We start from the raw sequence: 17,585 nt of genomic DNA, 5'->3' as shown, positions 1-17,585 counted from the left end.
CATTAGCTTTAGCTCAAATTTTGTATGTGTTAAGAAAATTTATTAAATTAGTGCAAATAATTTTGAACTCAATAAATCAAAAAAAAAAAAAAAAAAGGCAGCCCAATGCATTAAGCTCCCGCTATGTGTAGGGTTCGGGAAGGCCGGACCACAAAGGTCTATTGTACGCAGCCTTACCCTGCATTTATGCAAGAGGCTGTTTTCACGGCTTGAAACCGTGACCTCCTGGTCACATGACAGCAACTTTACCAGTCACGCCAAGGCTCCCTTCACTTGATAAATCAAATAAACTATAACAAAATCTAGTGCGGACCCATAAAGTTCAAATAATAAATCCACCTCAAATAATCGCTTTATAAATTCAATGTTTTTCTGGACATGGGAAATTCTTGAATAAAGTTTTTCTGTATTACGTCATAAACTTGACATAGGTAAAAATGAAAAAGGAAAAAGAAACTTAAATATTAAGCAAAAAAAATAGTAACTAATGGCGTCGCCCGGACTCGAACCGGAGACCTTCAGTGTGTTAGACTGACGTGATAACCAACTACACCACGACACCACTTTGTTTCTGTTTCCTCAGCTGTTTTAATATAACTCTTTTTTCTCCAAATTATCTTCCTCCCAAGTCGCGCCTCAACATTCTCGTTTATCTACCTTCCTTCTTTCTCTTCCCCTCTCTTCACCCCCCCCCCCCCACACACAAACATGCAATAGAGAAAAAGTCTTTTGTATTGCTCAGGTTTGGAGGTTCTAAATGTGAAGTGATTTCAATATGCAGTAGCAGAGCTATATACATATATATATAGTGAAGAGGATTCTCTTCGTCAAAAAATTATTTTGCGTATATATAGGTAAAAAAAAAATGTTATTGTATATGTATAACTTGTAAAATCCCCTTATAATTTAGAGTAGTGTTTTTCAAATCCCCTTGTTAGAATTTCTAGCTCCGCCACTATCGGCAAGTTTGTGCACCGGAGACAACACAAAGTCACAACATGTTTGATATGCACTAATTTGTATCTAACTGCAGTTAACGAAGAATTCGAATCAGTAATAACATCTTTCCTCTGGTGTCAAGATACAGTACAAGTGAACCTATATTATCAAAACTAGTTGCACTAATGAGTTACAAAAGATAGTAAGAAGCAAAAGAGGTGTCTGTCAACTGTCTTATAAATATGCATCCAAAATGGCATTTAGTAGAGCCTTTACATATTTGTACAAAAATATGATACATTTCCTTATGCCTTCCCACCATTTGTCCCTGAACAAAGATCAAGAAGATAGTTAGGTGAGAGCATGACAACTTTCATTTTGGATCCACGTTAACAACATTTATATCAAATCACTGCATGAGTCAAAAATATGTATATATGGCCAATGCACGAGTCCAATATGCTCCTAATCCAATATCAATATGCTAATCAAGAAATTTTCAAAATCCTTTCTACTTGGCCTACTAATTTTTTCTTTAAAAAGTTCTTTCCTCTTTCAGTTTAATTTAAGAATTTGATCTTCTTCAAATATATATATATATATATATATATATATATATATATATATATATGCATCACTACATTCCATGCGATAGACCGGTGATTTGAGAGTAACTAGAAGAATAGTAAGAGATCTTGTGAGAGTTCTGGGGTATTAATTAGTAGGATTCGTCGTTTTCTATTGCTCTCTTCGTTTTCTATTAGCAAAGTTTATCAGCATTTGAACTAGATAACAATCCACTTTAACCAAAAACTTGAAGGTTTTTTGTGGTCTGAAACGAAAGCATAACTAGAGAACATGTATAGAAGATATAGCAAAGTTAATCAACTCTGGTTAGCTACAATGGAGTTTCTCCGAAACAACTATCCAAAATCTTTCCTCGCCCCTCACCAATCCAAACCAATTATCATCATAGTCTCTTAGCTTATTTTTAAAAGAACACCTGATTCGAAGTGTTAATGGTGAATAGTCGCATACCTATACATTTCCACTAGACAAAAGGCGCTTCAACTCTTATCTTAGTAGCCATCTCTTTCTTGATGGTTCGGATCTACTCACTACAAAAGGCATAAACATCCACTAGATTATATAAGCAACTGGCACGAAAAACACTATCACTGCAAAAATAGTAAGGGAGATCTATTTTACATGTAAATAATAGGTCTGAAAGCTAGAAGAGGAAATTTCTTGAAATGAAACTTCTCATATTAAGCAAAATAAAGGAATCGTGTAGTACCTATAGATAGATTATCCAGACCCATGTTGCCTTGTTTAATTGCTGTAACCTCGCGATCCTGAAACATATTTGAGGGTAGTTATAAGAAGAAGAACCAACTTTGAGATACGTATCTCCTAAATACAAGCAAATGACAATAGGAGATCCTACCAATTAAAAAAGTTAATCAACTGGAAATTACAGCAAAATCTCATGAGAAAAACTTCCTCAAGTGATATTTTCAAGTAGATAATCAATTACTATATAAGAACCTATAAGAAGTGCCGAACAGAAAGCATACAGAACAGATAAGTACCCTAGGTAATTTTTCCTAAACCGGAGGTTCGCAAATTTCAATGCCTAAAAGATGAAAAATCTGCTTCAAAATAGGCAGAGAATCGAGCTGCTAGGGTGGAAGATGCATATGACATGAGATGCCCGGTGCACTAAGCTCCCGCTATGCATGGGGTCCGGGGAAGGGCCGGACCACAAGGGTCTATCGTATGCAGCCTTACCCTACATTTCTGCAAGAGGCTGTTTTCCACGGGTTGAACCCGTGACCTCCTGGTGACATGGCAGCAACTTTACCAGTTACGCCAAGGCTCCCCTTCTACATATGACATGAGATGCCTGTGGTAAAAAGTATCAGTGGCACCAGTACAGCGCATAAAATCAGAAGATATCCCAAGATTCATGGCCAAGTTATAAAGGTATATGCAAAAATTTGATGACAAACCGCATCATAGATTGCCATTTGATTGCGCCAAAATTCCATTGGAGGAAGTAGCAATCTCCCTACAGAAATCCAAATGCAGGCAAAAATCACATTATATATACATAAACATGAACAAACAAAATTCTCTGAGAACCCTAAAAAGAGGGAGGTAGAGGCAGAGCAAATAGCTCTGATGTGCACCTGATCTGGATCTTTTAAAACTCGAAGGTTCAGGAGAGATAACTGGAACTGCCTCTTTCTCTTTCTGAGGAGTTTCCTAAGTAAACCAAGGAAAAATAAACTTCTTAAAAGTAGTCAATATAAAACCAAAAGTATTTTCAGGACGGAATTTGAATTTAGCAATGATGTTCAAAACCGGTTAACCAGACAAGTTGGAGAGACTTCCAGCCATAGAGGTAAGGAAAGACCTGACTTGGGAACTCAGCTTATAGCGAAGGGAAGGAGACGCTGTTTATACATTAATATTTAATCAACTCATTGATGTTATTGGGAACTTGTATAGTTCACACTCTTTGGCTCTACCCATGAAAATTCAAAATGACACATTAAGCATTCGAACCCGTTAAGCATGTAAAGTGGAGGTGCAATTTCATGTTAAACGAACCAGTACTGGGATTAAAATAACTTTTATATGAATGCATACTGACATATGTCAATTTTCTCTTTGCGCTTGTTGTGGCGGATGCACTTGCGCTTTTAAAGCGAGTTGTTCTATAATCACTAGTTTGCTCCTTTGCAGTGCTTGTAGAAGTGTTCCTACAATTAAGCTTGGAAGACCACCTCTCTGCTTGTCTTGTCATCTTTCGTACAATAACTTCACTTGCGATTTTTCCATCATTCTTATCGTCCCTCTTCAAATTGTCTTCTAGCTCATATCCTTTTCTCCCATTATGCTTCTTTAGATCTTTAACCTCTGCATGTTGCAAAAAAAATGCATTAGCAAAATACGACAAAAATTAAAGCAACTTTCAGACATCCAAATAGGTTCAGAGAGTGAACTTACTTTCTGAGCACGCAGATGGTTTTTCGAAACCAAGGTCATCGTTTGCAGCAGCCTTACCTTTAGATTCTCTTCCTAAGTATTTTTTGTTGAACACCTCCCATTGAGGAGGAAAACCAAAAAGAAACTGTTCGAACACCTGAAATGAAAGATCCACTGTCAAGAAATGAAAGGATCCATAATTAACTGAATGTCTTTGGTCAACAAATTATGCATGCTAAAACTACATCAAACAAAGAAATCCCTGAATTCTATCCCTGAGTGTAAGAAACTGCACTAAGTCCTTAAAAGTATTTCTTTCTTCTGTTTTTTTGCAGAAGATGAAGGGATGAAAAGGAAACTAATTTTGTTTTCAAATAATGTTAGGAGTATTTGATATCTGAAAAATCAACCTTATAGATACCCTAAAATAGTTGATATAACCATTACAACAAATATTATTAGTACAATGAACTACCTATCTAAGCTTTGCTACTTCTCTAAACATGACTGATGAAAGTGTTCTCTTTTCAACTTCGACGTCAATTTACAGAAGAAAAGAAGTATTTTGGATAGAGCACACCTGCTCCCTCCTGATTTTCCATTTACTACTTAATCCTTAAAGGCCTTCTAATAAATAATAATTTAATAAAACGTTGTATAGTAAAGGAGGTTAGCATCGGGAAACCTTGTTATATATGCTAGAACAGTACCCGTTATACATATACTGAATTAGCTACTTCAAAGGACAGCTTTTGCTAGTTCTCATTGCAAAAGGTTATTAGCAATCAAACAAATCGTTCCAAGTTATTCAAGTGCCAAATACCCCGGAAAGTAAAAAGTCAAATTTCCTTAGTAGATTATCTCAGCAACTTATCAGATGAATCTCTACATTATGTCTTGAGACATCTGCTTCTGAACTACATATGCTATACATATAGTTGCCACTTATTAGTTTTGTACTCCATCTGAGCCTCCTCGTCTGAGTAAGGCTTCAGGTATGGGATTGACACAAATACAAATGCTCAACAGAAGGATAGTCCTCTTTGGTTTCTTTAAAGTATTAACAAGACAATCGGTGAGATCTGTCTCATTTAAAAGTTAGTTGGTTATCGGATCCTTCTCTATAGTGAGATATCTAAAAGAATTTCTTTTACTTTTACGAGGATATTTCTTAAAAGGGTTTCGGGAAGGATGCGACCCTTTGCGACCAGAGAAAACAGCTTTCGAGTAAACTGAAGTTGTGCTTGTCTTTCTCTCTGTCTTGTTCTATACTTTCTAATCCTATCTTTGTAATAACTTCTATATTCTATTATCATTGTGCCCTAACTGAGTGTTCTTCTTTCTGCTATTATTTAATTCATTTTCTTGTTACAGTCGAGACAAACCACAGATCCTTACAGCAATAAGAGAGAGCATCCATATGATAGTCCAATCAAACAATACCATTACTTGGATAACATCAAACAAAATCATCTATTTTGTAGCAAAAAGAGTAGGGTTATATCAAATTCTCATTTTGTTTTGTCCTTTTTTGTATTCATAATCTTTGCAATCGACAAAAATATTTCGCAGGCAAAATATATGGCAAGTCCCTCGTGGCAAGTCCCTTGTAACAAACCTCAGATGGAAAACCATTTTCCTCCGAACGAGTTTTGTTTATGAAGCCTTTGAGGACAACGCATATCCCATCGATGGTCTCAAGAGTAAAAACATCAAATGCCTTGAGAATTGGTGCAGAGGAGAATACTCGCATCGCCTGACCTCTACAGAAAAAGTATTAAAAACAAAAGGATCTGAGTTCAAGATGCCACTTACTAAATCAGATGTAACATAAAACTTCAGAAAAGCTGTTTCTTTCTAGGGCCCTCTTAATATAAATAAGGCCTTAAGTTTGAGAAAATTCTAGCTTCCCCAACGAAAGTAAACCACGTCCTTCATTCTAAATTACTTAACCACCTCCTTCTTTTAATCAGTATTCTACTCCTTTTAATGCAACAACAACAACCCAGTGAAGTCCCACAAGTGGGTGTGGGGAGGATAAGTGTGTACACAAACCTTACCCCTACCCTGGGAAGGTAGAGAGGCCATTACAAAATTTCCCATTTTGACAAACTCAAACTACAAATTAATGAGGTTGAAGATCAGTCCTGGTTTTGATGTGGCATTTTTCAACAAATAATCCTATCTGCAGAAATATTAGTAAGTACTTTAACTACATTGATGATGAATTCCAAACTAATAATCTTCTCAAACTTTCATTTTCTAATCTTCACGCCAGGCAATCTGGTCAAGAATATTAGGGAGAACCATCCTTAACAGGTCCAAGGTTACTGTTAGTTTGATAGTTAAATAGTAGTAAATAACTCTAATCCCATATGTATTAGGAGTAGGACATGTATTATATATAAATAGGGCTCATTGTATCATTGTCATGATTAATCAATAATATTTTCTCCCGTGCATTCTCACATGGTATCAGAGCTTCAGTGAGAAAATTATCGCTGTGCATCATTCCAGCGGCCTCCGGGAAGAAAGACCTCGTTGTCGTGCAATTTTCCGGCGACTTAAGAGGCTGTCCGTAACAAAAAGCCACTTTTCGTCAGTGTTGTGCAAAAAAAACCAACACCACCACGAAGTAGATCGGCCTCTGGCGACCAACCCATAAAAAATTCTCCGTCAGAAGAGCCCCCACGCGCCGCCACGCGCCGCCGGAAGAAATTTTCCGGCGAAGCTCTGACGCCCACGCGCCGGCGCGTGACCGAGTGCATCAAACAACTCTTGAAGGAGAACAAAGGCATCATGCCGGACGAGTTGCCCATCCGTCTACCACCGAGGCGGGAGATCATAAGAGAAGAAAAGCAAGTTCAGTAGTACGCCTGGTTCACGAGGTTCTACCACCGCAGGGCCCAATCATAATAAAAAAGAAAGAGTTCTCTCTTTTTTTCTCCCATGCTTTCCGTTGGTCAACAACCAACCAAAGTGCTCTATACTTCTTCACTACTCGTACAGGCTTGACGGAGTTAAGCTGTATTGAGGGAATCGTTTTGTCTCAATCAATCAAGAATGTTATATATTTCAGGAGCTAGATTAGTTGGCGATGAACAAGTAAGAATTGCCTCAACCAAAATTGGAATTTGACCTAAAAAAGCCATTCAGGTTCGTTATCGATTAGGTATCAGTGGAAACATAAAGATAAAAGAATTAACTAAGTATCAAATCGACCAAATTGAACAAATGATAGGTCAAGATCATGTTGTTCATTGGGAATTGAAGAGGGGAGAACGAGCAGACATCGAACGATTAATTTCGATTTCTTGTTATCGTGGAATTCGTCATCAAGATGGATCGCCCTTACGCGGTCAACGAACTCATACTAATGCTAGGACTTGTCGCAAGCTAATTCGGAAATGACAGTGTTTCCGGCCACTTTTTTGCAAAATTCCTTCAGGACAGCTTGCTCTCCTCACAATTCCGAGCCTACCCATCTAGTTCAAATCAAATTCCGACCACTTTGAGTTTTTTCCGGCGAGCTACAATGATTTTTCCGGCGTGAACAGTGATCCCCAGAAAAATTCTGCTTTTTCCGGCACGATATTATAATGGCATTCGTATCGGAAGCCTTAACTCACAATCCGTTGGATCCAATGCATTGAATCCCATCCAGATTGTTTCTTTACCGGATTATATTGAGTTCCTTCAGTACAAAGCACGTAAACAGACATCTTCAGGATTAGCATCCGTTGTTCCAACAAATAGTAGCATGACTTGTGTCTCCCAATCTTCACCTTCTAAGTCTTGGGTCATTGATTCAGGTGCATCTGATCATATTTCTGGTAACAAATCTCTTATCACTAGTATTTCATATTCTCAATCTCTTCCAACAGTCACAATGGTCAATGGGTCTCAAGCCATGGCAACTGCAATAGGTCAAGCAAGTCCACTACCTTCCTTACCTTTAGACTCCGTTCTTTATGTTCCTGGTAGTCCTTTTAATCTCATAGCCGTTAGTCGCTTAGCCAAATCCCTTAAATCTGCTGTTTTATTTCTTGATGACCTTGTTTTTATACAGGAACGCAGTACAGGGCGGATCATTGGTACCGTACGTGAATCAGATGGACTTTATTACCTTATCCTTGCAAAATCACATGGACTCGCATCTTGTCTTCCTCCAATAACTTGTCCCGTTACTGATTTACCAGATTTATTACATAAATAGGACATCCCCGTTTGTCAAAACTTCAAAAAATGGTACCTGGCTTATCTCACTTGTCCACTCTAGAGTGTTAGTTGTGTCAACTCGGTAAGCATACCCGCTCCCATTTCCCGTGGCGTCTTGATAATCGAGCAGAGTCACCTTTTACCAGTGTTTTGGATAGCGTGCGGCGACAAATAGCGACGAGGGCCCGCTTCACTGAGGTGAGAGGCGCGCAGCGAAGCGCTCGTCTTTTTGATGTGAAGCGACAATTTATACAAAAAAATAAAATATTATATATATATAACTAAAAACTCAATAACAATAATATATCAATAAATATATCAATTCACAATATAAAATTAATTCTACTCTATAACTGAAAAAGGAAGAAATTTCAGGTTTGAAATTTTGAAGAAGTTCTTTGCCTCTGCCTCTACAAAAACAAGGTGCAGTACTGCTGCTCAATAAAAAACAGAGCAACAAAAGAAAGAAGAAGAACGAAAAAAAACAGAGCACAAACAGGTTCTCTATCCTTTTTTTGCTGCACTGTTGCTCGACAAAAAACAGAGCAAAAAGAATAGAAAGAAGAAGAGAAGATCAGAAGAAAAGAAAAATGAAAAAAGAAAAACAGAGCAACAGACAGACTCTCTGTTCTGCACTGTTGCTCGACAAAAAACAGAGCAAAAAAATAGAAAGAAGAAGAGAAGAAGGAAAAGGAAGAAAGAAAGAGAGGAGAAAGAAGAAGAGAAGCTTACCTGGGCTGGGTGGACTTGGGTGCTCTGTTGTTTGAAGGTTGAAGAAGAAAGAAACGTGAAATCAGTGCAAGCCCTAATGTTTTAAGCCCTAATCTGTGCCTTTTTCTTTCTTTTTTTCAAAAGGCGACACCACAGCTCGCCTCTCGCTACACAAGCCGAGGCGCTCGCCTTTTACAATCGCAACGCTACAGAGGCAAAATAGCGCAGGTTGCTCGCCTCGCCTCGCCTCACGCTATTAGCGCTGAGGCGAGCGCTATTTATAACACTGCCTTTTACTTTAGTCCATTAGATGTTTGGGGTCCTCGTCGGGTCAGTTCTACCTTGGGATTCCGCTACTTTGTCAGTTTCATTGATGATTATTCCAGGTGCACTTGGATATTTCTGATGAAAAATCGATCCGAGTTGTTTTCTATTTTTTAGCCCTTCCACGCTGAAATTCAGAATCAATTTGGGGTTTCTATCCGCACATTTCGTAGTGATAATGCCCTAGAGTATTTGTCTTCCCCATTCAGCAGTTTATGAACTCCCATGGAATTATTCATCAAACATCTTGTCCGTACACATCCCAACAAAATGGGGTAGCTGAAAGAAGAATAGACATCTTATTGAAACTGCTCGTATCTTACTCATACAATCTCATGTTCCGCTGCGTTTTTGGGGAGAGCAGTTCTTACATCTTATCTTATTAATCGTATGCCATATTCAGCTATCCAAAATCAAGTTCCATTGTCTGTCCTGTTTCCCCACTTACCTTTGTTCTCTCTTCCACCCCGTGTCTTTGGAAGTACGTGCTTTTCATGACCTTACTCCAGGAAAAGATAAGTTAGCTCCTCGTGCTCTTAAGTGCATATTTCTGGGTTACTCGAGAACGCAAAAGGGATATCGATGTTATTCTCCTGACCTTCAACGATTTCTTATGTCTGCTGATGTTACCTTCTTTAAAACCCAATCATACTTCACAGGTCCAGTTAATCACTCGGATATTTTTGAGGTGCTACCAATTCCTTCTTTTGGAGATTCAGTCCCTATCTCCCATTCATCTTCCTCCAAATCTCCACCACCTATAGTTCCAGTTGCAGCTCCACCACCTATAGCTCCTGTTAGAATAGTTATGTAACCCTAATCCCATATGTATTAGGAGTAGGACGTGTTATGTATATATATATATATAGGGCTCATTGTATCATGTTGAATATATGAGAATAATATCAATAATATTTTCTCCCGTGCTTTCTCACATGGTATCAGAGCGACAGTGAGAAAACATCCGGAAAAAACCCAACCGTCGTCGTGCTTCAATTCCGGTGACCTTTTAGGGCTATTTTTCGTCAAAACCAATTCTATCGGTGTTGTGCAAAAACCAACACCACCACAAGGTCCCACAACCTCCGGCGACCAAACCCCAGCAAACACCTCCGTCATACGCCGCCTCACGCGCCGCCGCGCGCCGCCCGGAACAGTCTTCTACGGCGAGATCTACTCCACACGCCGGCGCATGGAGCCACTTCCGTCAATTTTTTCAGAAAACTCCTTTAGAACAGTATGATCACCCTACCATTCCGAGCCTGTCCATATTTTTATTTTTTGATTCCGAGCACTTTGAAAATTTTCCGGCAACTATAGTAGTTTTCCGGCAGTTACAGTACTTTTTTCGGCAGTTTTTCGGCAACCACAGTTGATTCTTTGTTTTATTTGGTGCTAATTTGCTAGATCTCTTTTCAAATCCAATGATGTCTTTGGGAGTGGATGTATTTGGGTCTAAAAACACGGGTTCTGGAAGTTCTGGTATTATGATTACCTCAGAACCTTTAATGGGAAGTTCAACTACTTAGTTTGGGCTTCGTCTGTCGAGTTGTGGTGTAAAGGTCAAGGAGTTCAAGATCATTTAACAAAAAAGACTAGCGAAGGTGATGAAAAGGCCAAAACACTGTGGGAGAAGGTCGATGCTCAGTTATGTAGTATCCTGTGGCGATCTATTGATTCCAAGTTGATGCCCTTGTTCCGTCCATTCCAGACATGTTATTTAGTTTGGGAAAAGGCTCGTACTTTATATACTAATGACATATCTCGTTTCTATGATGTAATATCGCGAATGACACGCTTGAAGAAACAGGAATTGGATATGTCTACTTACTTGGGACAAGTACAGGCAGTCATGGAAGAATATGAGACGTTGATGCCAGTTTCTGCTAGTATTGAAAAGCAACAAGAGCAACGACAGAAGATGTTTCTAGTTCTTACACTCGCTGGACTCCCTAATGACCTTGATTCGGTACGTGACCAGATTTTGGCTAGTCCGACTGTCCCCACAGTTGATGAATTATTTTCTCGATTACTTCGCCTTGCTGCAGCACCAAGTCACCCAGTGAGCTCATCACAGACACTTGACTCATTTGTTCTCGCATCCCAGACAGTGGACAATCGGGCATCTCATACTATGGAGAATAGACGAGGAGGAAGTCGTTTTGGAAGATCTAGACCCAAGTGCTCTTATTGTCATAAACCTGGACACACTCGTGACGTGTGCTATTCCTTACATGGTCGCCCACCCAAAAATGCTTATGTTGCTCAGACCGAGACTACAGGTAACTAGGGATTTTCTTTATCTGAAGGGAAGTATAATGAGTTCCTTCAATATCGAGCAAGTAAGCAAACATCTCCACAAGTAGCCTCTGTTGCTCAGACTGATACTTCTGTTGCTGGTAATTCTTTTGCTTGTGTTTCCCAGTCTAGTACTCTTGGACAATGGGTTGTGGACTCAGCCGCTTCTGATCATATCTCTGGTAATAATTCTTTTTTGTTAAATATTGCGTATTCACAGTCTCTTCCCACTGTTACTTTAGCCAATGGGTCTCAAACTAAAGCAAAAGGTGTTGGACAAGCGAATCCCCTACCCTCTGTCACTCTAGATTCCGTTCTTTATGTCCCTGGCCGTCCTTTTAATCTTGCATCTGTTAGTCGTTTGACTCGTGCCCTCCATTGTGGTATATATTTTATTGATGATTCTTTTATTATGCAGGACTACAGTACGGGACGGACGATTGGAACAGGACTTGAATCAGAAGGCCTTTACTACCTTAACTCACTCAATTCCTCCAAGGCATGTCTAGTTACAGATCCTCCAGACCTAATTCACAGACGTTTAGGACATCCAAGCTTATCCAAGCTTCAGAAGATGGTCCCTAGTTTGTTTAGTTTATCTACATTAGAGTGTGAGTCATGTCAGCTCGGGAAACATACCCGAGCCTCCTTTCCTCGTAGTATTGAGAGTCATGCATAGTCTGTTTTTTCTTTAGTTCATTCTGATATATGGGTTCCTAGTAGAGTCAGTTCAACCTTGGGATTTCGTTATTTTGTTAGTTTCATTGATGATCATTCAAGATGTACTTGGATTTTCTTAATGAAAGATTGTTCTGAGTTGTTTTCTATATTCTAGAATTTTTGTGCTGAAATTAAAAATCAATTTAGTGTTTCCATTCGCACTTTTCGCAGTGATAATGCCTTAGAATATTTATCCTCTCAATTTCAGCAGTTTATGACTTCTCAAGGAATTATTCATCAGACCTCTTGTCCTTATACCCCTCAGCAAAATGGGGTTGCCAAGAGAAAGAATAGGCGCATCATTGAGACTGCTCGTACACTTCTCGTTGAATCTCATGCTCCGTTGCGTTTTTGGGGCGATGCAGTTCTCACAGCTTGTTATTTAGTTAATCGGATGCCTTCCTCTCCCATCCAGAATCAGATACCGTATGCAGTATTGTTTCCCCAATCACCCTTATACTCTATTCCCCCTCGTGTTTTTGGGAGCACTTGTTTCGTTCATAACTTAGCCCTTGGGAAAGATAAGTTAGCTCCTCGTGCTCTCAAGTGTGTCTTCCTTGGTTATTCTTGTGTTCAGAAGGGATATCGTTGTTACTCACCTGACTTTCGTAGGTACTTTATGTCCTCTAACGTCACATATTTTAAGTCTAAACCTTTCTTTACCTCTTCTGACCATTCTGACCACCTTGATATATCTGAGGTCTTACCTATACCGACCTTTAAGGAGTCTACTATAGCTCCTCCTTCACCTTCCGCCACAGAAGTCTTACCCGAGTCTAATATAGCTCCTCATTCACCTTCCACTACAGAAGTCTTACCCATTCCAACCATTGGAAAGTCTAGTGTGGCTCCTCCTAGACTCCCTGCCACAGGAACACCACTCTTGACATATCATCGTCGTCTGCACCCAGCATCAAGCCCAGCTGATTCACGTCCTGCACCTGACCCTGCTCCTACTGCGGACTGATTGCACTTCGGAAAGGTATACGGACCACCCTTAATCCTAATCCCCATTATGTCGATTTAAGTTATCATCATTTGTCATCACCCTATTATGTTTTTCTATCTTCTTTGTCTTCTGTTTCCATCCCTAAGTCTACAGGTGAAGCATTGTCTCATCCAGGATGGCGACAGGCTATGATTGACGAGATGTCTGCTTTACATACGAGTGGTACTTGGGAGCTCGTCCCTCTTCCTTCAGGTAAATCTACTGTTGGTTGTCGCTGGGTGTATGCTAACGGTTGGTCCGGATGGTAAGGTTGATTGTCTTAAGGCTCGTCTTGTTGCCAAGGGATATACTCAGATATTTGGGCTCGATTACAGTGATACCTTCTCTCCCGTGGCTAAAATAGCATCAGTCCGCCTTTTTCTATCCATGGCTGTTGTTCGCCATTGGCCCCTCTATCAGCTGGACATTAAGAATGATATTTTACACGGTGACCTTGAGGATGAAGTTTATATGGAGCAACCACCTGGGTTTGTTGCTCAGGAGGAGTCTCGTGGCCTTGTATGTCGCTTGCGCCGGTCACTTTATGGTCTAAAGCAGTCTCCTCGAGCCTGGTTTGGTAAGTTCAGCACAGTTATCCAGGAATTTGGCATGATTCGGAGTGAAGCTGATCACTCTGTATTCTATCGGCATTCTGCTTCGAGTCTCTGTATTTATCTGGTGGTCTATGTTGACGACATTGTTATTACCGGCAATGACCAGGATGGTATTACTAAATTGAAGCAACATCTCTTTCAACACTTTCAGACTAAGGATCTGGGCAAACTAAAGTATTTTCTGGGTATTGAGGTCGCTCAGTCTAGCTCAGGTATTGTGATCTCACAACGAAAGTATGCCTTAGATATTCTTGAGGAGACAGGAATAACAGGTTGTAGACCTGTTGACGCTCCGATGGATCCGAATTCTAAACTTCTGCCGGGACAGGGGAAGCCTCTTAGCGATCTTGCAAGATATAGGCGGTTGGTTGATAAATTAAATTACCTTACAGTGACTAGACCTAACATTTCCTTTCCTGTGAATGTTGTGAGTCAGTTCATGGATTCTCCCTATGATAGTCATTGGGATGCAGTTGTCCGCATTCTTTGGTATATAAAATCAGCTCCAGGCAGAAGCTTATTGTTTGAGGATCGAGGTCATGAGCAGATCGTTGGATACTCAGATGCTGATTGGGCAGGATCACTTTCTAATAGACGTTCTACGTCTGGATATTGTATCTTAGTAGGAGGAAATTTGGTGTCTTGGAAGAGCAAGAAACAGAATGTGGGTGCTCGGTCTAGTGCAGAAGCAGAATATCGAGCAATGGCTATGGCCACATGTGAGCCAATTTGGATCAAACAGTTGCTCAAGGAGCTGAAATTTGGTGAGATTAGTCAGATGGGACTTGTGTGTGATAATTAAGATGCTCATTGAGATTGACTGTCACTTTGTCAGAGAAAAGATACTCTCGGGAGATATTGCTACAAGTTTGTGAAGTCGAATGATCAGCTTGCAGATATTTTCACCAAGTCTCTCACTAGTCCTCGTATTAACTACATATGTAACAAGCTCGGTACATATGATTTATATGCACTAGCTTGAGGGGAGTGTTAGTTTGATAATTAAATAGTAATAAATAATCCTAATCCCATATGTATTAGGAGTAGGACATGTATAATGTATTATATATAAATAGGGTTCATTGTATCATTGTCATAATTAATCAATAATATTTTCTCGCATTCTCACAGTGACCAAGAAGATTGCATGAACACATAGTAAAAATCCTAAATCCCAAAAACCCAAATATATAAAAGAACTATAAAAATTGCAACAGAACTCTACAACAACAACAAACCCAGTCAAATTCCACAAGTGGGGTCTGGGGAGGGTAATGTGTACGCAGACCTTACCTCTACCTTACGAAGATGAAGAAGCTATTTCGGATATACTCTCGGCTCAAGAACAATGAAAAGGAAGCAATAACCAAATAATAGCAACAACAAGGTAATAGACAACGAAAGCAAATGGCAAAACGTGTAATTACCAAGATCTAGTAATACGAGAATATAAGAATAGACCTTGCAACAGAACTCTGAAACCAAAAAAAAAAGGAATCTTGAAAAGGAAAAATTGCATGACCACATAGTAAAATCCTAAAACCCAAAACCCCAAATATCTAAAACAACTAAAAGTTGCAACAGAACTCTGAAAACAAAACAAAAAATAGAATCTTGAACAGCAACAAAAAAAAGAGGAAAAATTGCAAGAACACATAGTAAAATCCTAAATTCCTAAACCCCAAATATATAAAACAGCTATAAATTGCAACAAAACTTTGAAGGCGAAAAAAAAAAAGGACAAGTTTACTCTCGAGAAGTGTTCCCAGCAACGGCGAGAGTCCTTCCCTGAGAATCAGCTTCAGTCCTTTTAAGCCACCAATCTTTCAGACAAACCTATTTGTAATTCAAAGAAAACAAAAAGATTCAAAATTTATGGAACCAAAACAATAGTCTTTTTAGGGATTGTGTGAAGCAGATAGAAGTACTTACTGTTGGCTTAAACCCAGATTTTGATGTCTTGGGTTTAGAAGAACCGACCCGTTTAGTTGAAGTTGAAGATTCCATTGCACTCTCCTTTTCATTCTGCTGCTTCTTGCGCGAGAATGCCATTGGATTTTTAGTACTAGTATATAAGCTTTGTCCCTCTGTGTCTCCCTTTTTATGTTCGTCTCCTCCTTTTTATGGGGAAATATCTAAAATTGCCCTTGTACTAGCTCAAATTGCTAAATACTCCCTTTATTCCACTTTATCTGAACTTATTATTATTTGATGTGTAAAACAAAATTTTCTTTTATCATGTTTCTACAATAGTTTCTACATATTTGAATTATTAATTATTATAATTTATATTAATTTTATATAATTTTCATATATGTAAATTTTATTTCAAAAAAATTTAAAATTTATATCTGAAGTTAATCAATTTGACCCTTATACTCAAAATATATTCATATAAACTGGAACAAAAGAAAATAGTACTATTCTTGATTTGGATCAATTTAAAATTTTGTGTTAAAAAATTATCTTGCATTTATCCTTGTCGTTGATGGATCCAACTTGAAATAAGTGATCCCTCAATTTCACATATCAAAATAACAATAACAACAACCAACAATCCAGTAAAATTCCACAAGTGGAGTCTGGGGAGGGTAGTGTGTACGCAGACCTTACCACTACCCCGAAGGGGTAGAGAGGCTGTTTTCGAAAGACCCTCGGCTCAAGATAATAAAAAGACAAAATGAGAGAATATTAGATTCACCACGGAGATCATAGGAAAAATAGGAACATAAAATGCAGGGGAAAAAATGCAAAGCCAAAACGATGGCTAGTAAATGGATCCTGCGTCGAAAATAGAAAATAGTAAGACATGACATTGCCCCTAGCTATCTTAGACAAAACCCTACCAGACTAGGCTCACAAAGGTACAAAGTAACGCAAGACTCAACTACCTCCTAGCCTGCAACCGTAATTAGGGGTGGGCATTCGGTCGGTTCGGTTCAGTTTGAAGAAATTCGGTTCGGTTATTCGGTTTTTGGTTTTGTAAAAGTAGTAATCGAAACCGAACTAAAATAAGTTCGGTTCAGTTCGGTTTTTCTAATTTCGGTTCGGTTTTCGGTTTGAACATTATCATATTGGACTCTTTCTATGTAATAATATGACCGGCGAATTTGTTGATTTTTTTCAAAACTTTGAAATTGTTGGAAATATTGTGGTTATAGAAAAAAAAAATAGACTAAACTCTGCACACTATTATGGATCATAAAATTCAAACATAGTGTAAATTACAACTCTGTGTGAAATTCTCCCGGTATCTATTACATATGTTATGGAAGTTTTAATAGACCGAAAGTCTTTAAGATTGGAAAGTTGATGGACTTACTTAATTGAGTTGAGTCTTTGATAGATTGGACCTAATAATATTAGTTTATTACCTATGGGCTTAGCCTATATATAACTTAAAGAACATATATGCTAATAATTCGGTTTTTCGGTTAACCGAACTAAAAAACTTAATAACCGAAAACCGAACCGAAAACCGAAATTTTAAAATTTTAAGCCGAAACCGACCGAACAAACCGAATAACCGAAACCGAAATAAAAAAAATCGGTTCGGTCGGTTTATTCGGTTCCGACCGAAATATGCCCACCCCTAACCGTAATACTCGACCTCCACAACTTCCTATCAAGTGTCATGTCCTCGAAAATCTGAAGCATCGTCATATCCTGCCTGATCACCTCTCCCCAATACTTCTTAGGCCACCCTCTAATTCTTCTTGTGCCTTCCATAACCAGCCGCTTACACCTCCTTGTTAGAGCATCTGGGCTTCTCCTCTGTA

General features: G+C 38.9%; 1 protein-coding gene and 1 non-coding gene across 3 annotated transcripts; both read right to left on the bottom strand.

Moving 5' to 3' along the window:
* Positions 489-562, bottom strand: TRNAV-AAC. The gene has a single exon. It is a non-coding gene; the product is annotated as a tRNA-Val (tRNA).
* On the bottom strand, positions 1,000-15,889 carry LOC109229517 (protein EMBRYO DEFECTIVE 1674-like). 2 transcript variants are annotated; one of them, XM_019394985.1, is made up of 10 exons: positions 15,739-15,889; positions 15,557-15,642; positions 5,552-5,696; positions 3,955-4,090; positions 3,599-3,864; positions 3,132-3,207; positions 2,952-3,010; positions 2,237-2,294; positions 1,978-2,057; positions 1,034-1,267 (listed from the first exon to the last, which is right to left on the bottom strand). In XM_019394985.1, the coding sequence occupies exons 1-9, from the start codon at positions 15,856-15,858 to the stop codon at positions 2,014-2,016; spliced, it is 990 nt and encodes a 329-aa protein (XP_019250530.1). In that variant the 5' UTR covers positions 15,859-15,889; the 3' UTR covers positions 1,034-1,267; positions 1,978-2,013. The 2 variants fall into 2 exon arrangements, with proteins under 2 accessions (XP_019250531.1, XP_019250530.1); XM_019394986.1 differs by lacking the exon at positions 1,978-2,057 and having other exon boundaries at positions 1,000-1,267.

Source organism: Nicotiana attenuata, chromosome 7 (assembly GCF_001879085.1).
Source record: "Nicotiana attenuata strain UT chromosome 7, NIATTr2, whole genome shotgun sequence".
Taxonomy (NCBI): Eukaryota; Viridiplantae; Streptophyta; class Magnoliopsida; order Solanales; family Solanaceae; genus Nicotiana; species Nicotiana attenuata.
The sequence above is the reverse complement of the archived record's forward strand: the minus strand, read 5'-3'. Positions and strand labels throughout refer to the sequence as shown.

What these genes read in the sequence shown, in the direction of transcription:
- LOC109229517 (XM_019394985.1), bottom strand. Translation starts at nt 15,858, where the DNA reads ATGGCATTCTCGCGCAAGAAGCAGCAGAATGAAAAGGAGAGTGCAATG. An exon ending in GCTGGGAACACTTCTCGAGA is followed by an intron (nt 5,697 to 15,556) that starts GTAAACTTGTCC and finishes CTTTTTCTGTAG; the next exon opens with AGGTCAGGCGATGCGAGTAT. An exon ending in AAATGGCAATCTATGATGCG is followed by an intron (nt 2,295 to 2,951) that starts GTTTGTCATCAA and finishes AATATGTTTCAG; the next exon opens with GATCGCGAGGTTACAGCAAT.